Consider the following 26646-nt stretch of genomic DNA (forward strand, 5'->3'; position numbering starts at 1 on the left):
TGATATTCCTTGGTGTCGGCGTTGACCCAATGCTCGTGGTAGAGGAAGATGGGCGTGCGTCGTACGTGGCACTTCTCGAGACAATCCACCAGAAGTAGTGGAAAGCCGGTCTCCAGAAGCGTCTCAGGTACATCAGCCATCTACAAGGCATAGGAGAGAAGTCAGGAGGTTGTATGTGCAAGAGTCTTGTGCAAGGCTAGTGTCCTAACGTTCTTGGTTAACGTCCATGCTATCTAAGGCTTCCTATAGTCAGGATGGCTCTGATACCAGTTCTATGGCGACCCCGACTAGCAAGTCGAGTTCGCCGTGCCCAGTGACCCCAAGGATAAATGTTCACTGAACACAGATACTGAATAATAGAGTCTTACATCCAAGTACCAAATTATTACATCAAATGACCAGAAGGTCGGGTTCAAGAGCAAGGACTAAAGCCAATAAAGGGATACATCGAGTAGCGGAAACTCGTAAGGGCTAAGCGGTGCCCATGCCATCAAGCCTACACCGACAGGCATTCTGACTCAGAAGCATCCTAGATCGCAAGTCCGTCTCCGACGGCGTACTCATCGCCAAACTCCGGTCCTTCCATGTCTGGTCAATAACATAACCAGTGGCAAGCCAATGAGTACTTTGAATGTACTCGCAAACAGTCCATGATATGAACATTTATAGCGAAGAATAACAGTAACATGCATCTTTAGTGTAAATCATCTGAGTGGAATGATCAGGTATATGCATCAGGTTAAAGAATTACTTTTGAAGAACAGGTTACAGATATCATCATATCTGCTAAGGGTTGAACACACCGGGTTCACCCTAAATGCCAAGTCATCGGACTTGTCATAACCTCAATGTATTAATGAGGGCTAAACCATCTGGGTTTACCCTATATGTCAAGTCACCGAACTTGATCATATTATTGTGATTATCATGATTATAACAACACCTTTTAACACCACGCACACACACTTGGTTTATGCGGAATCTCAGGACGTAGTTTAAGCAGCACCACCCAACTGTCCTTGACCGTGGACACGGCTATTCGAATAGTTTACACTCTGCAGAGGTAGTACGCTGGACCCACGAGAAACGGAATACTTCTGTGTCATCCACGACTCGCGGTATATCACATATACCCGAGGTAAGTACCCGATCATCACCTTTCCCCTGACGATACTAGACAAAGAGAACCACTCGATTGGTACCCAGCCCACATGTTGTACGTCTTACGAGCACCGACTCTGGACTGTATCAACCATGCAGGGACCAACAGTGTGCCTGGAACTCATAATAATGGCATAGTCGTCCTACCTGGCACGACCCCATCACGAGAGTGACACCATTCACTCCCGCCACTAGTAATGTGGCTCTTTGCTAGCATCTACCAGAGTAATCAACAAAGCCCCGTCCCATAAAGGGGTATCGTGGTCGTACTGGGTAAGGTTGGGACGGTCGACACATCATAAATCTAATCCATTTCCGAAACCATACTCACACCAAAATCACCGGTGCATCACTTCACCAAAAGTTATCACCAACTCATCATCACCCTCGGGCATTAGTGGCACCCGACGGGGTTTTCATAAACTCTTTATTTAACTCAACATTATGCTTTAGATGGTATGCCTTAACATTACTTGTCAACATGAAAATATCATGACACTCACGGGGTAGGGTCAAGCTCAATGCAGTGATTATACTCTACTAGTCAACATGACAGTAGCATGATCCTCGTAGATGGTAGGATCAAGCTCATCATATTTGTGCTCCGAGGAGCCATGTGAATATCACTACTATAAATGCAAGTGCTTCGAAGAAGCCTTCGGTACCATCACATCAATGATGAACCGGCATCGTGATTACATGCAACGGAAAATACTTGCTATTCTAGCATGCATCATTTTATTTACTTAAGTCATGGCAAAAGGGCATGCTTGCCTTGGTGAGCTAGGTATCCGGGGTCTTCGAGGTCTTCCGCTCCGGATCTTCCGTCACTCGGTAACTCTACCGTCAAGAAAGGAATAAATAAATACTAGCTTTTACTAAAATAGTTCACAAAGTGCTTTTAAAAATGTTGCAAGGCTTGAATAAATTCCGGTTATTATTTTGAAAAATGTTCCCTACTGTTTTATTAGCTAAGCATATTTATTTAAAAGCAAACAGAAGCAAACAAGTGCTTTTTAATATCATTTTATTATACCAAAATAGTTTCTGTTATTGATAAATGTCAACTATTACAGAATCAAATACTACTCATTTTTAGAAAAATACTGGTGGAAGAATTATATTTTTCTACTGGCTAAATCTTTTTATAAAAATCCTTTAGTTTGCTGGATTAAAACAAAAGAAAAAGGCCAGGGAAACAGATCTAGCCGGCCCAGCCAGCAGGCCTGGCAACCAGGCGCGCGCGGGCCAGGTTCGGACCCGACCTGCGGGCCCCTGGGGTCAGCGTCAGCGGCTGCGCGCGCTGGCTGCCCCAGGACACCGACAGGTGGGCTCCACCTGTCGGGTCCTTCTCCTACCTCTGGCCAGAGAGGTGGAGATGGACGCCGGCGAGGCTGCCGTTGTCCTCAGGACTGGCTAGGAACGGGAACGGGTTCCTCGTGCCTCCGCCTACCTGCTCGTGGTCGGGACGCCACCGGAGGTGGTTTGGGTCGCCGGCGACGAGGTGCTCGTGGCGGAAGGGTTTCGGGTTCGTGTTGAACTAGGGGCTAGTGGTATGGATTTGCTCGGGAGAGTTAGGGGAAACGTTCCTGGTGTCGAGGGGAGTGTAATGAGAGGTCGGGCAGCGCAGGAGCCGACTTGTAGCCGGAGATCGACCGGAGCTCCGAGGCGGAGGGGCCTCGGTCGATCTCGAGCACCGAGGTTCTGCGAGCTCGATTGGGCGGCTAGGGAGTGTCTACTGGTTGTGCTGGAGTGCCGGGTGGGGGGTCTATTTATAACCCAACGACGGTGACCCGACTCGGGCACGCCGGTGACTCACCGGGGCACGCTGCAAGCACAGTGAGGCGCTGGCCGCGAAACCACGGGTTCGGGACGTGGTTTACGGCGTCATGATGCAACGGCTGCAGAGGGATAGTGAGTGGGGACGAGCTGCAGCGACCGTGCATGCTCGGCCGCGTCAGGCGCGCACGTGCACGCGTCGCCTGAGCTCTTGCACGAGGGGGAGAGGGTCCCTGGGGTAGCTTTGTACTGAGGGGCTGTCGGGGGAGTGCTTGGACACAACTGGGGAGGCTGGGACCGGCCGGAGCGTCGGCCCCTTGCGGGTGGCTCTCTGCAGCGTGCCCAGAGGACAGTTTTGGCATGCCACGGCATGCTGGCTCGCTCTGGGGCACTTGGGACGTGTCCTCCATGTCCTGAGTGTGGCTGGGAGTGTGCCCAGCCGTTGTGGTTTAGTGGGAGCTCGAGTTGGTCAAGGGAGCAAGGAACACTAGTGTTGCCAGTACTTTCCTGCAGCTCAAATTGGAGTTCTTGTCACTTGTGCTTGGAATTGGGGAGGGGCTGGTTGACTGGGTGCTCAGGGTGTTCTGGTGCTCTAACCCACCAAGTTTGGGGCCTTGACATTGGGTAAAACAGTGGCTAGGAAGGTTTTTACCTTCCTGTCAGTAGGTGTTCGACAGTGACTTGGGGTGCTTCCACTCCACCACTGTAAATGAAACTTAACAGGTTTGGTCTTGGGGTAAAACATGGGGTTCCACAAAATATGAGCTCCATTGAACAAGTTTGGCTTTGCAAACTTGAAAATGTCTCAAAGTGACTAGTACTGTCCTTTACAAAGGAAGTGTGGTCAAACAGAGTCTCACAAATCCCATTTTTGGTGTGGAGTCCACATTTGGGGTGCTAAACACCTCTGCAAAGTTTCAGCTCCATTGGAGAAACTTTGCAATGTAGAGTTGTTCCAACTCTAGTCTGGACACAGAGGGTTTTGGGCTCTCTAAGTGCACTTACCCACCTTGGATCAAGGTGAGATTTTAGGTGAGCACCTAATATGGTTTGGGAGGGCTCCTGTAATTTTATGGGAATTTACTGAGATACTTTCCTTTGGAAACATCTCAAAAAGCTAAAACAGACAGAAATGGTTTTCAAGGTTTTACTCAAATAATATTAATATAAAATAGGGTTGAAAATCTGATGTATGGAAAATATATGTCCTTCTGAGCTTCCATGAATTTACTCAGAATTTCCTAAGGCAGGAAAGTAATTTTCCTTGTGGAAATATCATTACTGGCCTTAGAAATAGACATAGTTATAAAATAGAAAAATAATATTTTAAATCACTAAATAGTGTTTTTAATGAATGAAAATGATATTAGGATCAGATCACCAACTTTAGTTGAAAGTGCCACTTGGCTTCATGAGCTAGTAGTGTATCCCAACATGATGAAGGTGATCTTGATGTAAAGGAAAAAAAAGGTTTTTGATGAGAGCAAAATAATAAGTTTTTCATGGGTTGAGTCATCAAACAAGCAAGCACACACTCAAACAAGGGTTGACATTGCACTCACAACATTATTTGGAAAAGTTTTAACAAGCTCTGATTTTTGCAATACAGAAAACTTGGGGTGGAAAATAGGGTGTGACACTACCGCGCCAGTTCCCCCATGTTTTCTTGGGCTGGACTCTTAGCGGATCTAGAGTGGATATAGGAGGCGGTACTACCCCTTATGGGCGGTAGTACCGCTCCTAGTAGCAGTAGTACCGCCCTGGCAGTATTACCTACCTTTGCCTCCCTCCTGGTCTACTACTCCGCAGCTGCAACGGTAGTACCGGGAGCGGTAGTATCTCTAATGGGTGGTAGTACCGCTCCCTGTAATGGGTGGTACTAATTCTTTGAGCTCGTGTTTTCCCGCCATTGTTGACCTTCTTCGAGCTTGCTAAATCTCAGTCCCTCCAATGATTTTTCTTCCATAGCATTACTTGTTGTGGTAGGATTTGGGAGCGAAGCACCTGGGCACTCTTTGTGCCCTTGCCATTGCATTTGGTGCATAGGTTTGAGTTCTCCACAGTGATACGTGGAAGTGAAGTTTGAGAATCTTATTACTTTTGGGGGTTTGGGCACCCTAGAGCTTGTGCCTCTTGGGTGATTTGGCGCCCTAGACGGTTGGTGGTGCTTTAGAGTTCCATCATTGTGGTGTAAAGCTTTCGGCAAGCGCCAGGGTCTCCGATTAGGTTGTGGAGATTGCTCCGAGCAATTGAGGTCACCTCGGAGCCAGAATCCATTATGGTGAAGCTTCGTGGTGTTGTTGGCATCCTCCAATTAAGTTTTGGAGTTTGCCCCAACCTTGTTTGTTCGAGTTCGGTGACCTCCCTCAAGGGTCCCTTAGTGAAATCACGACATCTTGCATTGTGCGAGGGCGTGAGGAGATTACAGTGGCCCTAGTGGCTTCTTGGGGAGCATTGTGCCACCACACCGCTCCAAACGAAGATTAGCATCCGCAAGGGTGTGAACTTGGGGATACATCGTCGTATTTGTGTGCCTCGGTTATCTCTTACCGAGCCCTTTATTTATGCACTTTACTTTGTGATAGTCATATTGTTTATTATTATATATCTTGCTATCATTTAGTTGTTTATCTTGCTTAGGATAAGTTGTTGGTGCACATAAGTGAGCCTAGTTGTTTTAAGTTTTGTGCTTGACTAATTAAACGTAGGTTTTATTCCGCATTTGTTCAAGCATAAACCATGATTATTTTAAAGCGCCTATTCACCCCCCTCTAGGCGACATCCACATTTTTCAACACACACTTTGCCGTCTGCCAGCGGATGGCAAAGCCCTTTGCTGTTGGTAGGCAGACGACAAAGGTGCCATGTGGCAGCAACCTGTGAAACCTGGGAGCACCAGGTCTAACCCACAGGAGTGACGTGGATCCATAGGACTGATGGCGTCAATGGATAGGCGACCAAGTCTGCCGTTAGCCACCTAACGGGGCTAACAACTATACTTTGTCGTCTATCACCTTTGCGGTCAACTTGGGTAGGAAGACCGACGACAAACGTCTTTGCCGTCTGCTGTGGTTTTGTAGACGACAAAGTAGCTGATTACCGTGACTTACAATGGTGCAAGTGGGTCCGCCAGCTAGCAGACGACAAAGGTGTTTGCTGTCCCTGACCTTGTACTTTGCCGTCTTCAATGCCAGGCGGAGTTAGAAGCCGCCTTCAAGGAGTTTGACGAGGCGACGAATGAGGTGTTCGACAAGAGCAAGAACAAGGACAAGGTCGTCATCTCCGCCATGGATGCGCCGCGTCACCATGACCATGAGGCCGGCATGCTCGCGTGCGCCGTCGACAACGAGGAAGAGTAACGCATGCAAGGTCGCTAACGCTTGTACCGCATGAAGACCAACACACCCCTCTCTCCCGTTGAAGCCAATCTTGGGGAGCTCGTCATTGTTAACCGATTAGCCTGAAGCAAACTGCGGAGGCGGAGCTTCATTTTTTGGAGCTCATGGACAATCGTGGTGGTCATTTTAGACTTGGTTTAGGGTCCGGTCTAATTAAAACATGTTTAATGTAATGAATTTGTTCCGTTTTAGATGACATACATCTGGTTTTATGTAAAATTATTCAAGTATGAACAAATATTGTCCGGTGCGTTTAAATATACATAAAATTTATTTATTTTTGTTAAAATTCTTCTAAAATGTAACCCAACATATGTGAACAACTTTGAATGACCGGTTCCTACATTCCATGGAGAAATGTGGTGTCCGGTTTGGGCTTGGCGTTGCCTTAGGCTGCCGTAATGGAAGTATCATAGGTAGTATCATGCATGCCAACTAGACAATTTTGATGAGGTGGCATAGAATTAAATAAAGAAAGAGATGGTTGAGTATCATATCATGATACCGTATCATATTTAATGATGTGCTATTATGTATCTTGCATGACAATAAATGAAACACCTTATGATACTAAAACATTATACTACTACGCATTACGGTTGTGGTATCATACACTAGTATCATATGCATGATACTAGTATATGGTACTACCCATTACAACCAGCCTTATAACCCACGAGCAAGTCGATTCTACAAAAGTCAAAGGCCAATCTGATCGATTCCCATGCATGTGATATAGGCCAACCTGTCCACCCTGGATTTTCATGCAACCGACTCACCATGTGCTGCAAGCATACTCCATGAGCAAATCAAGAATTTGGTTCGGTAGTATAAATATTAAACTAGACGGATGTCGAACGGACGGTCAACCCAAACGAATAAAAAAATGAACAAAAGCGTGACCGTTTGGGCCAGCTCTTATAGCCCGCGAGGGAGTTGATTCTACAAAAGTCAAAGGCCAAACTGATGATATAGGCCAAACTGTCCACCCTGGATTTTCATGCAACCGACTCACCATGTGCTGCCTGCAAGCATACTCCACATGAGCAAATCAAGAATTTGGTTCGGCAACAACCCGGTCTATAAAGAGCTGGAAGCCAAAAACCATATGCGTGTGCAAGAGGCAAAAGACATCCCACTGCCATGTTTAAGAATGAATGTCGTGACCTGTCAGGCATAAGGTAGCCACAGAACACCAACATTCTCAGTCCTTGTTCGTATCTTAATCCCAGTTATATTGGTGCTAACAATATGAAAGTTATCCTAACGTACAAGCATACATTCATACCTCGCTGGCGACAACATGCTTATCAGGAAATGACAAATTGTTTGATTCATAGCAAACCAGACAAGAAAAGGACGGTTGCAGACTTGCAGTTAACAAACGGGAGAGAAGCACTATATATAATTGAATTCCAGCAGCCTCCATGTTCCATAAGCCATAACAGCTAGATCACTGCGTGCTGATCAATTATCGCGATATTAGTTATCTGTGGATGCACGTATAAATAGCCCTACCTTACGAGCAACATCTCAGCGGTCAATCACACACTCTCGATATTGACAGGACACAAAGCCTGATAAACTTACAGTTAACAGCTTGAGAAGACAATGGCTACCGCCTGGCTTAAGCTTTCTATTGCGCTGACATGCGCATTGCTTTTGTCGTCCGCGTGCCATGGCCTGCAGGTGGGCTACTACAAGAAGACATGCCCCCGCGTGGAGGCCATAGTGAGGGACGAGGTGAAGAGGTTCGTCTACAAGAACGCCGGCATCGGCGCCGGGCTCATCCGCATGTTCTTCCACGACTGCTTCGTGCAGGGATGCGACGGCTCAGTCCTCCTCGACCCGACGCCGGCTAACCCGCAGCCGGAGAAGCTGAGCCCTCCCAACTTCCCCAGCCTCCGGGGCTTCGAGGTGATCGACGCGGCCAAGGACGCCGTCGAGAAGGCATGCCCCGGCGTCGTCTCCTGCGCGGACATCGTCGCCTTCGCCGGCCGTGACGCAGCCTACTTCCTCACCAGGATGACGATGAAGATCAACATGCCGGCGGGCCGCCTCGACGGGCGCATTTCCAACTCCACGGAGGCTCTCGACAACCTGCCGCCCCCGTTCTTCAACCTCGACCAGCTCATCGCCAGCTTCGCCGCCAAGGGCCTCACCGCGGAGGACATGGTCGTGCTCTCTGGCGCCCACAGCATTGGGGTGTCCCATTGCTCATCCTTCGTCTCCGATCGTCTCGACGTCCCCTCCGACATCAACACTGGCTTTGCCAACGTGCTGAGGAGGCAATGCCCCGCTAGCCCAAGCCCGGCCAACGATCCCACGGTGAACCAGGACGTGGTGACCCCCAACGCGCTCGACAACAAGTACTACAAGAACGTCCTGGCGCACAAGGTGCTCTTCACGTCGGATGCCGCTCTTCTTGCTACGTCGGCCACGACCCAGATGGTGCGCGACAGTGCCAACATTCCCGGGCAATGGGAGGCCAAGTTTAACAAGGCGATGGTCAAGATGGGAGCCATCGAAGTGAAGACCGGTAACCAGGGAGAGATCAGGAGGAACTGCAGGGTCGTCAACCACTGAACCAACCATCATGCATGGCGTCTCATTTCATTTGTTTGTGCACGTTAGTTTTCGCACTGGTGAGGTCACCTACCTGTGACTTCCGTTGAATTTTGCGCGTGTAATTTGTTTGTTGTCTCAACTCTTCAAAACTCTTTGGCTGGTGATTGGTATGAAAGGAATGGTGGCTTAAGCCGAGAGTGGATTTTCTATACCATACCCACACCCAAATGTTTTATTTTTGTTGAGAGCTAATGTTGTTTGTGAACAATCCCAAATAGTGCACAAAAAAAAAAACAAAATCTTACACTACTGTTCAAGATAATGAGTTTACTTAATCATATTACTAAAAAATCCCACTTAAATTGACATCCCTCTAGACATTCGAGTGACACATGATCCAAATTCATCAGCCCGTTGTATATGAACGTAGAGTCTACCACACCCGATCATCACGTAGTGTTTCGAAACGATGAACTCTCATAATGGTGCACACTCGGTGAGAACATAATTTTACCTTGAAATTTAGTGAGGGATCATTTTATAATGTTACCGTCGTCCTAAGCAAAACAAGGTGCATAAAAAGGATTAACATCACATGCAAATCATAAGGGACATGATATGGTAATGAACTTGTGCTTTTTGATCTGCATCTTCAAAGCACCGGCATGATATCCATCGTCACCGGCACCGCACCATGATCTCCATCATCATGCTGCCATCGAGGTTGTCGCGCCATCTATGCTTGTACTACCACTAGTAGAAAAGAGGGCTTTGGTCCACTTGATGAAATCCCATTAGCCTCGGTTCGCTCACAAACCGGGACACATGTGGGCATAGGTCCCGGTTCGTGAGGCCAGGGCGCCCGCCGGGCCTCGTGGGCCATTTGTTCTGGTTCGTTTGTCACCTTCGGTCCCGGTTTTAGACACGAACCGGGACTAATGTGCCTCGCTCCTGGCCCACAACCAGTAGTCCCGGTTTGTGGCTAGAACCGGGACCGAAGGTTGTCCTTTTCTCTCGGTTCCAGCCACAAACCGGGACCAACGGTTGGCCTACACATACCCCCGCGAGCAGAGCAGTGCACTGCTCTATTTTTTCGGCCGGCCGTGGGAGAGCTTTGTGGTGCTCTAGCTCACCTCCTATGCACATGAGGTGTTCGATGAAATGCCCGAGCCACACTTAAGCTTTCTCTTTAGAAGCTCCTTGTCCAAGCTCCATTTTCATCAAGATTTGTGTAGTTTTTAATACACTTTGTTATATAACGCACGCAGATGAACCGTCAATGGATGTACGGTGACCGACGCACCTCCGAGTATATTAATGGCCTGCATAATTTTCTCGAAGCGGCTAAGGAAAACAAGCGGAATGGTTTTATGCATTGTCCATGTACTGTCTGTGGGAATACGAAGGAATTCTCCGACTATAAAACCCTTCACTTCCACCTGCTTCAGAAGGGTTGTATGCCACACTATAATGTTTGGACCAAGCACGGAGAAAGAGGGGTTATGATGGAAGACAACGTAGAAGAAGAGGATGATGACAACTACCCGCCCCCTGAATACGGTGATGCTGCAATGTAGGAAGCTGAAGATCAAGAGGAACCAGACGATGTGCCCGATGATGATTTTGTCGGCTCATTGTTGAGCACATAGAGAATGTGAAAGTGAAAGGGAGAAGTTGAAGTTCGATCGCATGTTAGAGGATCACAAAAAAGGGTTGTATCGAAATTGCGTAGATGACAACACAAAGCTCGGTATCACACTGGAATTGCTGCAATGGAAGGCAGACAATGGTGTATCTGACAAGGCATTTAGTTCGCTACTAAAATTAATGAAGAAAAAGCTTCCAAAGGATAACGACTTGCCCGACAGTACGTACGAAGCGAAGAAGGTTCTATGCCCTCTAGGATTGGAGGTGCAGAAGATACATGCATGCCCTAATGACTGCATCCTCTACCGAGGTGTGTACGAGGATTTGAACGCATGCCCGGTATGCGGCACATTGCGGTATAAGATCAGAAGAGATGACCCTGGTGATGTTGAGCGCCAGCGCACCGGGAAGATGGTTCCTGCCAAGGTGATGTGGTATGCTCCTATAATACCACTGTTGAAACGTCTGTTCAGAAAGAAAAAGCATGCCGACTTGATGCAATGGCACATAAAAGACCGTAAGAAAGATGGGAAGTTGAGAGCACCCGCTGACGGGTCACAGTGGAGAAAGATCGAGAGAAAGTGGAGCGACTTTACACATGACCCAAGGAACGTATGGTTTGGTTTAAGTGCAGATGACGTTAATACTTTTGGGGAGCAGAGAAGCAAGCATAGCACATGGCCTGTGACTCTATGTATGTATAACCTTCCTCCTTGGTTGTGCACGAAGCGAAAGTTCATTATGATGCCAGTGCTCATGCAAGGCCCTAGGCAACCCGGCAATGACATTGATGTGTACCTAAGGGCATTAGTTGATGAACTTTTACAGCTATGGAATGGAAATGGTGTACATGTTGGAAATATGCCCTAGAGGCAATGACAAATAGTTATTATTATATTTCCTGTTTAAAGATAATCGTTTAATATTCATGCTATAATTGTATTAAATGAAAACACAGATACATGTGTGGATACATAGACAAAACAATGTCCCTAGCAAGCCTCTAGTTGGCTGGCCAGTTGATCAAGGATAGTCAAGGTTTTCTGACTATGTGCAAAGTGTTGTTGCTTGATAACTGGATCACATCATTAGGAGAATCATGTGATGGACTAGATCCAAACTATAAATGTAGCATATTGATCGTGTCGTTTTATTGCTATTGTTTTCTGCGTGTCAAGTATTTGTTCCTATGACCATGAGATCATATAACTCACTGGCACCGGAGGAATACCTTGTGTGCATCAAACGTCACAACGTAACTGGATGACTATAAAGGTGTTCTACAAGTATCTCCGAAGGTGTCCGTTGAGTTAGTATGGATCAAGACTGGGATTTGTCACTCTGTGTGACGGAGAGGTATCTCGGGGCCCAAGCGGTAATACAACATCACACACAAGCCTTGCAAGCAATGTGACTAAGTGTAAGTCACGGGATCTTGTATTACGAAACGAGTAAAGAGACATGCCGGTAACGAGTTTGAAATAGGTATGCGGATACCGACGATCGAATCTCGGGCAAGTAACATACCGAAGGACAAAGGGAATGACATACAGGATTGCATGAATCCTTGATACTGAGGTTTGATACGTCTCCATCGTATCTACTTTTCCAAACTCTTTCGCCCTTGTTTTGGACTCTAATTTGCATGATTTGAATGGAACTAACCCGGACTAACGCTGTTTTCAGCAGAATTGCCATGGTGTTGTTTTTGTGCAGAAATGAAAGTTCTCGGAACGTCCTGAAAATTTACGGAGAATTTTTCTGGAAAATATGAAAAATACCTGCGCAAAGATCCACCACAGGGGGTGGGCCAGTGGGCCACAAGCCCTGTTGCCGCGGCCACTCCGTGGCCACGACAACCAAGCTTGTGGGGGCCTTGTGGCTCTGCCGCCCCAAAATTAGCTCTATAAATTCACTTTCGCCCAGAAAAAAAATCAGAAGAGAAGATTTCGTCGCGTCTGCGATACGGAGGCGCCGCCACATCCTGTTCTTCATTTGCAGGACAAATCTGGAATCCGTTTTGGGCTCCGGAGAGGGGAAATCATCGCCATCGTCATCAACAACCTTCTTCCCTCTCCAATTCCATGAAGCTCTTCATCGTTCGTGAGTAATCTATTCGTAGGAGTCGCTGGGCAGTGATGAGTAGGATGAGATGTGTCATGTAATCGAGTTAGTTTTGACGGGGACTGATCCCTAGTATCCACTATGTTGTGAGATTGATGTTGCTACTACTTTGCCATGCTTAATGCTTGTCACTAGGGCCCGAGTGCCATGATTTCAGATCTAAAATTATTATGTTGTCACCAATATATGTGTGTTTTAGATCCGATCTTGCAAGTTGTAGTTACCTACTATGTGTTATGACCCAGCAACCCCGGAGTGACAATAACCGGAACCACTCCCGGTGATGATCATAGTTTGAGGAGTTCATGTGTTCACCAAGTGCTAATGCGGTGTTCCGGTTCTTTACTAAAAGGAGAACCTTAATATCCTGTAGTATCCTTTTGTACCCCGCTCCCACGGGAGGGATGGACAATAGATGTGATGCAAGTTCTTTTCCCTAAGCATGTATGACTACACACGGAATGCATGCCTACATCACATTGACGAACGGGAGCTAGCCACATATCTCTCCGTGTTATAACTGTTGCATGATGAATATCATCCAAACAAATCACCGACACATTGTCTACGAGTTTGTCCCACTGATGTTGTTACTTGTTTTGCTCTGCTGCTGTTACTAATGTTGCTGCTACTATTACTTGCTTTGCTGCTACTTGCCACTGCTGTCACTTGCTACTGCTGTCACTACTTCTGTTCCTTGCCACTGTTGTTACTCGTTACACTGCTGCTACCTCCTACAATTCTGGTTCGCTCGGCGTTGACGGGAAAATACAATTTCCGTCAACGGGCAACTTCTGGCGCCATTGATACGACTTCCGTCCACAGATCGTTTCTGACACCGTTGTTATCATATTACTTTGCTGCTACTACTTTGCTTGCAGATACTAATCTTTCAGGTGTGGTTGAATCTGATACATTCAGCTGCTAATACTTGAGAGTATCCTCTCACCTCCTGTCTGGCGAATCAACAAATTTGGGTCGAATACTCTACCCTCGAAAACTGCTGCGAACCCACGCGCTGGTGGGCCATCAACAACATTCTTCTAGTTTCGTTGCCGGGGAGTGCTAGCAGCATTCTTCTGGCGCCATTGCAGGGGAAGGTCTGTTGTCACAGAGTCAGCATTATTCTGGCGCCGTTGCCGGGGAGGTATTGCTATATTCTCTGAGTCACTTGGGATTTATATCTGCTGATCACTATGAAGAATCTGAAGGATCCGAAAACCAAAGTCTTGCCCTCAACTATGAGGGGAGGTAAGGAACTGCCATCTAGCTCTGCACTTGATTCACCTTCGGTTATGAGTAAGTTTGCGACATCACCTCCTGCTAGAAATCTTGATATGTCGCCTGTGCTTGATAATGCTTATGATGCTACTGCTAGAGATACTATGCTTGATACTATGCCTGATGATGCTATCCTTGATACTGTTGGAAATATGCCCTAGAGGCAATAATAATTAGTTATTATTATATTTCTTTGTTCATGATAATCGTTTATTATCCATGCTATAATTGTATTGATTGGAAACACAATACTTGTGTGAATACATAGACAAAACACTGTCCCTAGTAAGCCTCTAGTTGACTAGCTCGTTGACCAAAGATGGTCAAGGTTTCCTGACCATAGGCAAGTGTTGTCACTTGATAACGGGATCACATCATTAGGAGAATCATGTGATGGACTAGACCCAAACTAATAGACGTAGCATGTTGATCGTGTCATTTTATTGCTACTGTTTTCTGCGTGTCAAGTATTTGTTCCTATGACCATGAGATCATATAACTCACTGACACCGGAGGAATGCTTTGTGTGTATCAAACATCGCAACGTAACTGGGTGACCATAAAGATGCTCTACAGGTATCTCCGAAGGTGTTCGTTGAGTTAGTATGGATCGAGACTGGGATTTTTCACTCCGTGTGACGGAGAGGTATCTCGGGGCCCACTCGGTAATACAACATCACACACAAGCCTTACGAGCATTGTGACTTAGTGTAAGTTGCGGGATCTTGTATTACGGAACGAGTAAAGAGACTTGCCGGTAAACAAGATTGAAATAGGTATGCGGATACTGACGATCGAATCTCAGGCAAGTAACATACCGAAGGACAAAGGGAATGACATACGGGATTATATGAATCCTTGGCACTAAGGTTTAAACGATAAGATCTTCGTAGAATATGTAGGATCCAATATGGGCATCCAGGTCCCGCTATTGGATATTGACCGAGGATTCACTCGGGTCATGTCTACATAGTTCTCGAGCCCACAGGGTCTGCACACTTAAGGTTCGACGTTGTTTTATGCGTATTTGAGTTATATGGTTGGTTACCGAATGTTGTTCGGAGTCCCGGATGAGATCACGGACGTCACGAGGGTTTCCAGAATGGTCCGGAAATGAAGATTGATATATAGGATGACCTCATTTGGTTACCGGAAGGTTTTCGTGCATTACCGGAAAAGTTTCGGGCTCATCGGTAGTGTACTAGGAGTGCCGGGAGGGGTGCCGGGGACCATCAGGAGGGGTGTCACGCCCCAAGGGGTCTCATGGGCTGTGGGAAGAGATAAACCAGCCCCTAGTGGGCTGGAATAAGTTCCCACTAAGGCCCATAAGGTTTGAGAAGGAAAAAACACAAGGTGGAAAGAGTTTCCAAGTGGGAAGGTGGAATCCTACTCCAAGTAGGATTGGAGTAGGACTCCTCCACCTCCAATTTCGGCCAAACCTTTAGGATTTGAGGCTGCCTCCTCCCGTCCCTCCCTCCTATATATAGTGGGGTTTTAGGGCTGATTTGAGACAACTTTTGCCACGGCAGCCCGACCACATACCTCCACGGTTTTACCTCTAGATCGCGTTTCTGCGGAGCTAGGGCGGAGCCCTGCTGAAATTAGATCACCACCAACCTACGGAGCGCCGTCACGCTGCCGGAGAACTCATCTACCTCTCCGTCTCTCTTGCTGGATCAAGAAGGCCGAGATCATCGTCGAGCTGTACGTGTGCTGAACGCGGAGGTGCCGTCCGTTCGGCACTAGATCGGTCGGATCGTGGGACGAATCGCGGGACGGTTCGTGGGACGGTTCGCGGGGCGGATCGAGGGACGTGAGGACGTTCCACTACATCAACCACATTTCTTAACGCTTCTTCTGTGCGATCTACAAGGGTACGTAGATCGGAAATCCCCTCTCGTAGATGGACATCACCATGATAGGTCTTCGTGCGCGTAGGAAATTTTTTGTTTCCCATGCGACGTTCCCCAACCGTGGCATAATGAGCTAGGTTCATGCGTAGATGTCTTCTCGAGTAGAACACAAAAGTTTTTGTGGGCGGTGATGTGCGTGTTTCTGCCCTCCTTAGTCTTTTCTTGATTCCGCGGTATTGTTGGATCGAAGCGGCTCGGACCGACATTACTCGTACGCTTACGAGAGACTGGTTTCATCGCTACGAGTAACTCCGTTGCTCAAAGATGACCGACGAGTGTCGGTTTCTCCAACTTTAGTTGAATCGGATTTGAGCGAGGAGGTCCTTGGATGAGGTTAAATAGCAATTCATATATCTCCGTTGTGGTGTTTGCGTAAGTAAGATGCGATCCTACTAGATACCCATGGTCACCACGTAAAACGTGCAACAACAATTAGAGGACGTCTAACTTGTTTTTGCAGGGTATGCTTGTGATGTGATATGGCCAATGATGTGATGTGATATATTGGATGTATGAGATGATCATGTTGTAATAGTTAATATCGACTTGCACGTCGATGATACGGCAACCGGCAGGAGCCATAGGGTTGTCTTTAAACTAACGTTTGTGCTTGCAGATGCGTTTACTATATTGCTAGGACGTAGCTTTAGTAGTAATAGCATGAGTAGCACGACAACCCCGATGGTGACATGTTGATGGAGATCATTATGATGGAGATCATGGTGTGACGCCGGTGACAAGAAGATCGTGCCGGTGCTTTGGTGACGGAGATCAAGAAGCACATGATGATGGCCATATCATGTCACTTATGAATTGCATGTGATGTTAATCCTTTATGCACCTTATCTTGCTTAGAACGACGGTAGCATTATGAGGTGATCTCTCACTAAAATTTCAAGACGAAATTGTGTTCTCCCCGACTGTGCACCGTTGCGACAGTTCTTCGTTTCGAGACACCACGTGATGATCGGGTGTGATAGACTCAACGTTCACATACAACGGGTGCAAAACAGTTGCACACGCGGAACACTCGGGTTAAGCTTGACGAGCCTAGCATGTGCAGACATGGCCTCGGAACACATGAGACCGAAAGGTCGAGCATGAATCGTATAGTTGATATGATTAGCATAGAGATGCTTACCACTGAAACTATTCTCGACTCACGTGATGATTAGACTTGAGATAGTGGATTTGGATCATGTACCACTCAAATGACTAGAGAGATGTACTTTTTGAGTGGGAGTTCTTAAGTAATATGATTAATTGAACTATTTGTCATGAACATAGTCTAATGGTCTTTGCGAATTACGATTTAGCTTGCGCTATAGCTCTACTATTTTTAATATGTTCCTAGAGAAAATTTAGTTGAAAGTTGGTAGTAGCAAACTTTGCGGAGTGAGTCTGTAAAACTAAGGATTGTCCTCGTTGCTGCGCAGAAGGCTTATGTCCTTAATGCACCACTCATTGTGCTGCACCTCGAGCGTCGTCTGTGGATGTTGTGAACATCTGACATACACGTTTCTGCTGACTACGTGATAGTTCGGTGCAAAATACTTAATGGCTTAGAAGCGTGGCGCCGAAGACGTTTTGAAACGTCACGGAACATAAGTGATGTTCTAAAGAGATGAAATTGTGATTTCATGCTTGTGCCCTTGTTAAGAGGTATGAGACCTCCGACAAGATTCTTTGTCCATGAAGTAAAGGAGAAAAACTCATTCGTTGAGCGTGTGCTCAGATTATCTGAGTACGACAATCACTTGAATCAAGTGGGAGTAAATCTTCAAGATGAGATAGTGATGGTTCTCCAAAGTCACTGCCACCAAGCTGTGAGAGCTTCGTGCTGAACTATAACATATCAAGGATAGATACAATGATCCTTGAGAGATTCGTGATGTATGACACTTCAAAAGTAGAAATCAAGGAGGAGCATCAATGGTTGATGGTTAGTAAAACCACTAAGTTTCATGAAAGGCAAGGGCTAGAAGGGATACTTCGTGAAACAGCAAAACAGTTGCTGCACTAATGAAGAGACCCAAGTCTAAACCCAAACCCGAGACTAAGTGCTTCTGTTATGAGGGGAACGGTCACTTAGGCGGAGCTACCCTAGATGCTTGGTAGATAAGTAGGCTGGCAAAGTCGAAAGTAGTATATTTGATATACATGATGTTGATGTGTGCTTTACTAGTCCTCCTAGTAGCACGAGGGTATTGGATACCGGTTCAGTTGCTAAGTGATTGGTAACACAAAATGAAAGCTACGGAATAAACGGAGACTAGCTAAAGGCGAGGTGACGATACGTGTTGCAAGTGTTTCCAAGGTTGATATGATCAAACGTCGCACGCTCCCTCTATCATCGGGATTGGTGGTGAAACCCAAATAATTGTTATTTGGTGTTTGCGTTGAGCATGAACATGATTGGATCGTGTTTGTTGCAATACGATTATTCATTTAAAAGAATAATAGTTATTCTATTTCCTTGAATAATTACCCTCAATGGTTTATTGAATCTCGATCGTAGTGTTACACATGTTCATGATATTGGTGCCGAAAGATACGAGGTAATGATGATAGTACCACTTACTTGTGGCACTGCCGCTTGAGTCATGTTGGTATAAATTGCATGAAGAGGCTCCATGCTGATGGATCTTTATACTCACTTGATTTTGAATCACTAGTGACATGCAAATCATACCACATGAGCAAGGCCTTGTTTTCATTGATATGAAACAAGATAGTAACTTGTTGGAAGTGATACATTTTGATGTGTGCAGTCCAATGGGTGCTGAGGCAAGCAGTGGATATCATTATGTTCTTACTTCAATGACGATTTGAGCAGATACAAGAGTATTTACTTAATGAATCACAAGTCAGAAATATTGAAAGGTTCAATTCTGTTTCAGGAGTGAAGTTCGTCGTAACAAGAGGATAAACTATCTACGATATGATCATAGAAATGAATATCTGAGTTACGAGTTTTGGTACGCAGTTAAGACAATGTGGAAATTATTTTGCAGTTCATGCCACCTGGAACATCATAGTGTGATGATGTGTCTGAACGTCATAGCCACGCACTATTTGGTATGCTGCATGCTATGATGTCTCTTATCGAATTACCACTATCGTTTATGGGTTATGCATTAGAGACAACCGCATTCACTTTAAATAGGGCACCGCGTATTTCCGCTGAGATGACACAGTACAGACTGAGGTTTAGAGAAATTTAAACTGTTGTTTCTTGAAAGTTTGGGGCTTCGACACTTATGTGAAAAAGTTTCAGTCTGATAAGCTCGAACCCAAAGCGGATAAATGCATCTTCATAGGATATCCAAAACAGTTGGGTACATCTCCTATCTCAGATCCGAAAGCAAAGTGTTTGTTTCTAGAAACGGATCCTTTCTCGAGGAAAGGTTTCTCTCGAAAGAATTGAGTGGGAGGGTGGTAGAACTTGATGAGGTTATTGAACCATCACTTCAACCAGTGTGTAGCAGGGCGCAGGAAGTTGTTCCTATGGCGCCTACACCAATTGAAGCGAAAGCTGATGATGGTGATCATCGAGCATCGGATGAAGTTTTACTACAAGCCTCGTAGGTCGACAAGGTTGCGTACTACTACAGAGTGGTATGGTAACCCTGTCTTGGAGGTCATGTTGTTGAACAATAATGAACCTATGAGCTGTGGAGAAGCGATGGTGGGCCCGGATTCCGACAAATGGCTGGAGGCCATGAAATCCGAGAGAGGATCCATGTATGAAAACAAAGTGTAAACTTTGGAAGAACAACTTGATGGTCGTAGGACTATTGAGTAAAGATAGATCTTTAAAAGGAAGACAGACGACGATGGTGATAAGTCACTATTAAGAAAAGCTCGACTTGTCCCAAAGATGTTTCCGACAAGATCAAACAATTGACTATGATGAGACTTTCTCACTCGTAGCGATGCTAAAAGTTTGTTAGAATTATGTTAGTAGTTGCTGCATTATTTATGAAATATTGCACATAGGATGTCAAAACATTGTTTCCTCGACAGTTTCATTGAGCAAACATTGTATGTGATACAACCAGGAGGTTTTGTCGATCCTAAAGATACTAGCAAGTATGCAAGCTCCAGCGATCCTTCAATGGACTGGTGCAAGCATCTCGGAGTTGGAATATACACTTTGATGAGATGATCAAAGATTTTGGGTTTGTACAAGGTTTATGAGAAACTTGTATTTCCAAAGAAGTGAGTGGGAGCACTATAGAATTTCTGATAAGTATATGTGGTTGACATATTGTTGATCAGAAGTAATGTAGAATTTCTGTGAAACATAAAAGGTTGTTTGAAAGGAGTTTTTCAAAGGAATACCTAGATTGAGCTACTTGAACGTTGAGCATCAAGATCTATGGAGATAGATCAAAACGCTTAATAGAAGTTTCAACAAGATGCATGCCTTGACAAGTTTTTGAAGGAATTCGAAATAGATCAGCAAAGAAGGAGTTCTTGACTGTGTTGTAAGGTGTGAATTTGAGTAAGACTCAAAACCCGACCATGGCAGAATAAAGAGAATAGAAGAAGGTCGTCTTCTATGCCTTAGCCGTAGACTCTAAAGTATGCCATGCTGAGTACCGCACTTGATGTGTGCCTTGCAGCAAGTCTGTTAAGAGGTACACAGAGTGATCCAGGATTGAATCACTGATCAGCGGTCAAAGTTATCCTTAGTAACTAAATAGACTAAGGAATTTTTCTCGATTATGGAGGTGGTTAAAGAGTTCGTCGTAAAGGGTTACGTCGACGCAAGATTTGACACTAATCCGAATAACTATGAGTAGTGAAACGGATTCGTATAGTAGAGTAGATATTTGGAGCATTTCCGAATAGCACGTAGTAGCAGCATCTATAAGATGACATAAAGATTTGTAAAGAACGCACGGATCTGAAAGTTTCAGAACCGTTGACTAAAACCTCTCTCACGAGCAAGACGTGATCAGACCCCATAACTATATGAGTGTTGGATTCGTTGGAATCACATGGTGATGTGAACTAGATTATTGACTCTAGTGCAAGTGGGAGACTGTTGGAAATATGCCCTAGGGGCAATAATAATTAGTTATTATTATATTTCTTTGTTTATGATAATCGTTTATTATCCATGTTATAATTGTATTGATTGGAAACACAATACTTGTGTGGATACATAGACAAAACACTGTCCCTAGTAAGCCTCTAGTTGACTAGCTCGTTGATCAAAGATCGTCAAGGTTTCCTGACCATAGGCAAGTGTTGTCACTTGATAACGGGATCACATCATTAGGAGAATCATGTGATGGACTAGACCCAAACTAATAGACGTAGCATGTTGATCGTGTCATTTTGTTGCTACTGTTTTCTGCGTGTCAAGTATTTGTTCCTATGACCATGAGATCATATAACTCACTGACACCGGAGGAATGCTTTGTGTGTACCAAACGTTGCAACGTAACTGGGTGACTATAAAGATGCTCTACAGGTATCTCCGAAGGTGTTCGTTGAGTTAGTATGGATCGAGACTGGGATTTGTCACTCCGTGTGACGGAGAGGTATCTCGGGGCCCACTCGGTAATACAACATCACACACAAGCCTTGCAAGCAATGTGACTTAGTGTAAGTTGCGGGATCTTGTATTACGGAACGAGTAAAGAGACTTGCCAATAAACGAGATTGAAATAGGTATGCGGATACTGACGATCGAATCTCAGGCAAGTAACATACCGAAGGACAAAGGGAGTACATACGGGATTATATGAATCCTTGGCACTGAGGTTCAAACGATAAGATCTTCGTAGAATATGTGGGATCCAATATGGGCATCCAGGTCCCGCTATTGGATATTGACTGAGGAGTCACTCGGGTCCTGTATGCATAGTTCTCGAACCCGCAGGGTCTGCACACTTAAGGTTCGACGTTGTTTTATGCGTATTTGAGTTATATGGTTGGTTACCGAATGTTGTACGGAGTCCCGGATGAGATCACAGACGTCACGAGGGTTTCCGGAATGGTCCGGAAACGAAGATTGATATATAGGATGACCTCATTTGATTACCGGAAGGTTTTCGGAGTTACCGGGAATGACGAATGGGTTCCGGGTGTTCACCGGGGGGGGGGGGGGGGGGGCAACCCACCCCGGGGAAGCCCATAGGCCTTGGGGGTGGCGCCAGCCCTTAGTGGGCTGGTGGGACAGCCCAAGAAGGCCCTGTGCGCCATAGGAAGAAAATCAAATAGAAAAGGAAAAAAAAGAGGAGGTGGGAAAAAGGGGAAGGACTCCTTCCAAACCTAGTTGGATTTGGTTTGGAAGGGGAGGACTCCCCCCTTGGCTCGGCCGACCCCCTTCGAGCCTCTTGAGCCCCAAGGCAAGGCTCCCCTCTTCCTCCTATATATACGGAGGTTTTAGGGCTCATTTGACACAGATTTGCCACGGCAGCCCGACCACATATCTCCACGGTTTTACCTCTAGATCGTGTTTCTGCGGAGCTCGGGCGGAGCCCTGCCGAGATAAGATCATCACCAACCTCCGGAGCGCCATCACGCTGGCGGAGAACTCATCTACCTCTCCGTCTCTCTTGCTGGATCAAGAAGGCCGAGATCATCGTCGAGCTGTACGTGTGCTGAACGCGGAGGTGCCGTCCGTTCGGCACTAGATCGTGGGACGGATCGCGGGACAGTTCGCGGGGCGGATCGAGGGACGTGAGGACGTTCCACTACATCAACCGCGTTCACTAACGCTTCTTCTGTGCGATCTACAAGGGTACGTAGATCGGAAATCCCCTCTCGTAGATGGACATCACCATGATAGGTCTTCATGCGCGTAGGAAAATTTTAGTTTCCCATGCCACATTCCCCAACAATCCTCGGAAGACCCTTTTTAAACACTTCAGGGGCTGTTATAGATTGCAACAAAGGCAATTTCACTTTCCACGTCAAGGGGAATGAGCATACCGTGCACTTTCCGAAGAAATGATATCAAGTACATTGCATCAATGCTATCGAGAAAACTTCATCGATTCTTATTGGGAGCTTTGAATTCCCTATTCCTCGTGTCAAGATGAAGTATGAATTGCTTGTTGGGGAGATTCATATCCCCATTGAGGTGACTTAGTGGCTATTCAAAAATTTCTCCGTCCTCTCTTGCGATTCGAGAAAGTTTTGTCATAAGGATTTGATCAACCCCATTGACGGATTTCTTTCGATGACCATGAAATGGATGAATCAAAGAGTCACATACCTCAGTTTTAAGCTTTCAATTTCTTTTGCTTAGAAGAAAAATGATAGGTTTAGTTTAGTTTTCCCTGTTTTCTGTTTTAGCGTCCCGGAGAAAATTACGTCGAAAATAAAAGTTCTCCTATGGTCCTGAAAATCTAGTATGATTTTTTCTGGAATATTTGAAAAATACTGGGACAAAGAGCTGGCCTGGGGGCCACCCCAGTGGGCCACAAGCCCTGTCACCACGGGGTACCCCCTGGCCGCGGGGAGCAAGCTTGTGGGGCCCACAGGGGCCCCCTCCACTCACTCCAGCTCCCATCCTCTTCTTCTTCCTCCAGAAAAAATTGTTTCGCAGCTCAAACCTGTGTTCTTGCTCATTTGGCTGTGATTTTCGATCTCCTTGCTCAAAGCATCATTCTCCGAACCATTTTGGGGAAATTACTCCTTGGTAAGTGACTCCTCCATTGGTCCAATTAGATTTTTCTCTAGTGCTTTATCCTTCGCGTATTCTTGCTACCTTGGTGACCCTGTTCTTGAGCTTGAAATGTTGATTTTAGCTGGTCCCAAGTACTTTTAGCGCGTGATACGGTCTCTAGGCACTAGTAGGAGTAGTTGCTACAAGGTGTGGTTGGTCTTTATTCACTTTTCTCTTGAACTTCAAAAATTTCAGCAAAGAGAAATTATGTTCAGGAGGAAGTTTCATGGTGGTTCCTCAAGTAAGAAGGGTCCCCATCTTTCTTTTCGGGAGCCCGATCCTTATCAACTAAGGGACGCACCGGTACAACCATGTGAATGGCCCTCCGATGAGTTCATGATCGAAGCGGGCTTCAAGGATGAGTTTGATACACTTGTCCGCAATGCCGAGTTAAAAGAATTCCTCTCAGATAAATGTGAACAGTATGCTATGCTCACTGCCTCTTCGTGCGTAGATTTAAACTTTCGGTTGGCCGTGACTCATCCATACTGTTTGACTTGTATGATAAATCCTATGCCATGGATTTGGAGGATTTCAATAGAATTTGCAAAATACCCGATGGGGGTACTCTTAAAGATCCTGCTAAATGTTTGGATAGATATTTTTCCTCTAGTATATCAGTTGGAGAAACTAGAGACATCACACAAGCTACCATAGGAAGCATTCATTTCCCTGCCTTGCACTACTTTGCCCTCTTCATTGGTAGATGCATTAACAGTAAGGTTGAACATTCTCACTTATGCGCTTACGACCTTAGTATCCTTAAGAGCGTAGTTACGGGTGACAAAATCTTCAACATGGGAGCTATTATAGCAAGGAGGCTGAATAAAAACGCTATTGAGGGAGATTTCTTTGGCGGCATCTATGCCACTCGCATAGCAAATTTTCTTGGAGTACCCATCCGCGCAGGAGATCCCCCGCTCCATACAGCTTTCCTTGACCGCGACGCTTTGACACGCTACCAGTTCCTTGAGAGGGATGATGAATCCCTCCTATACCGATTGATATTTAACCGGCATCGTGTTTTCCATATTACCCTTCGTGCTCCTGAGTTCTTTGACTTTCAGGTTAAACGGAGATACTACATAACTATAGGAGAGGCAGAGGAGTATGAGAGGGAGGCGACGGCTGCTCGTCTTCGTGAGGCAGCTATTCAGGCAGTGGCTGCAGCGCTCCTTTATAACCCCGATTATGATTTTGGATTTCGCCAGGACCGTCCTTGGGAGTAGACCAAGCTAGGCCAAAAGCCTAAGCTTGGGGGAGTACGTGTTCTCACCGACCTTACATTCATGCTTATGCTTTTACTTTGTTCGTCGGTGTTCACACTTTGCCACTGTATGATCCATGCTAGTTTATTTTCGTTTTTGTTTTCTTGTTTTGTGTCCTTTTGCGAAAACCCAAAAAGATTTTCCTTTCTTCTTTTGCTTGTTGGTTGCTTTCCCATGTAAATAGTTTTCTTTTTCTTTGGGTCAAGGTAGAAGATATTGGTTACAATGTTTAGTGGCTCTTGCATGCATACCCGTTTAGCTTTCAAAGAGCCATATTACTTTGTCTTCTCCTTTGTGTTTGCCTGCAGATTTCAGCTTAGTCCATTGCACGAGCACGCTTATTATTGTTCACATCGTTCGATTGTGCAAGTGAAAGGCAATAATGATGATATATGATGAAGTGACTGAGACTGGAAAAGCTGGTATGAACTCTATCTATTTTGTTTTTGTAAATATGACTAGCTTGTCGTCCCAGATTCAGCTTTGTTGTGAGAGAACCATGTTTGCAATGACAACTTAGAGATCATAGTTTCTAATGCCATGCTTATTTAGCTAGGAGCTTATAATGGTTTGTCTTGAATGCCAACATAGATTGTGAGATGACTATGATGTAGTATGATAGGTGGTATTCTCCTTTGAATGTTTCAAGTGGCTTGACTTGGCGCATATTCATGCATGTAGTTGAAACAAAATCAACATAGCCTCTATGATGTTTGTGTTCATGGTGATTTATATCATGTTCATGCTTGCACTCTATGTTAGTCAAACTCATTGCATCTTGATGACCGTTGTCGCTCTCTAGTTTGTCACTTCCCAGTCTTTTGCTAGCCTTCACTTGTACTAAGCGGAATACTGCTTGTGCATTCACTTCCATAAACCCAAAAGTTTTTCCATGAGAGTCCACCATATCTACCTATTTCCGGTATTTACCTGCCGTTCCAAGTAAATTTGCATGTGCCATTCTCTAAACCTTCAAGAAATAATCTGTTTTGCATGCCCGAACCGCTCATGTGGTGACAGGGGGCTCTTGGTATCTTCCATGCTAGGCGTGTTATTCCTGACATGTGGTTATTCATTGCCATTCACGAGAAAGGGGCCGGTAATTGGAATGCCCAGTTCCACGCTTAAATCGAAAACATAACTGTAAAACAAGACTCCCCCTGATTGATGCTAGTATGGACGGTACCCGAGGATTCGGCTAGCCGTGGAGTGTGATTGATTGGTGGTGGGGGAGTTAAAACTTTACTTTTCTGTTTGGGAACCGCCTATAGCATGAGTAGCATGGAAGATATTGAGAACTCTTGGTCATTGCATTGACAATGAAAGCATGCCACCCAAAATTATTATCTCTATTTTCAAAGCTTGAGCTCTGGCACCTCTGCAAATCAATGCTTCCCTCTGCGAAGGGCCTGTCTAATTATTTTCCTGTTGAGTCATCCTCCTCTTCTTATAAGCACCAATTAGAGAGCACCTCTATCATTTTTATGCTTTGCTTTTAATTGATATTGAGTATGACTATGACTGGATCTTCGTTGCTATGAATTACAATGTTTAGTCAGCCCTTGATCTTTGAAAGTGCTCTGCGTTTATGTTTTGCGGTCTCAGAAAGAGCTAGCGAGATACCACCTATTCATATTGCTTCATGCTTGTTTTGATTGAATTGTTGGTATCTGAAACTCATTATTATTTGCTCGCTAGCTGATTATGCCATTGATATTAGTTTACCGTGAGACCTTTGTGTCACTTGCTTATGTGGTTAACTTGTGATCTTGCTAAAATTCTGGTTATGAGTTAGACATAGTTGCAACAACAAGATC

At 45.4% G+C, this 26646-nt stretch overlaps 1 protein-coding gene across 1 annotated transcript; it reads left to right on the forward strand.

The window, feature by feature from the left end:
- The first annotated feature begins 7853 nt into the window (after positions 1 to 7853).
- On the forward strand, positions 7854 to 9126 carry LOC123410013 (peroxidase 2-like). The gene has a single exon (XM_045102880.1). The coding sequence runs from the start codon at positions 7950 to 7952 to the stop codon at positions 8922 to 8924; it is 975 nt and encodes a 324-aa protein (XP_044958815.1). The 5' UTR covers positions 7854 to 7949; the 3' UTR covers positions 8925 to 9126.
- Positions 9127 to 26646: the final 17520 nt, after the last annotated feature.

This window comes from Hordeum vulgare, chromosome 7H, assembly GCF_904849725.1.
Source record: "Hordeum vulgare subsp. vulgare chromosome 7H, MorexV3_pseudomolecules_assembly, whole genome shotgun sequence".
NCBI lineage: Eukaryota > Viridiplantae > Streptophyta > Magnoliopsida > Poales > Poaceae > Hordeum > Hordeum vulgare.

Bases quoted from the DNA above. Each gene is read 5' to 3' on its own strand.
- LOC123410013 (XM_045102880.1), top strand. From the start codon at position 7,950: ATGGCTACCGCCTGGCTTAAGCTTTCTATTGCGCTGACATGCGCATTG.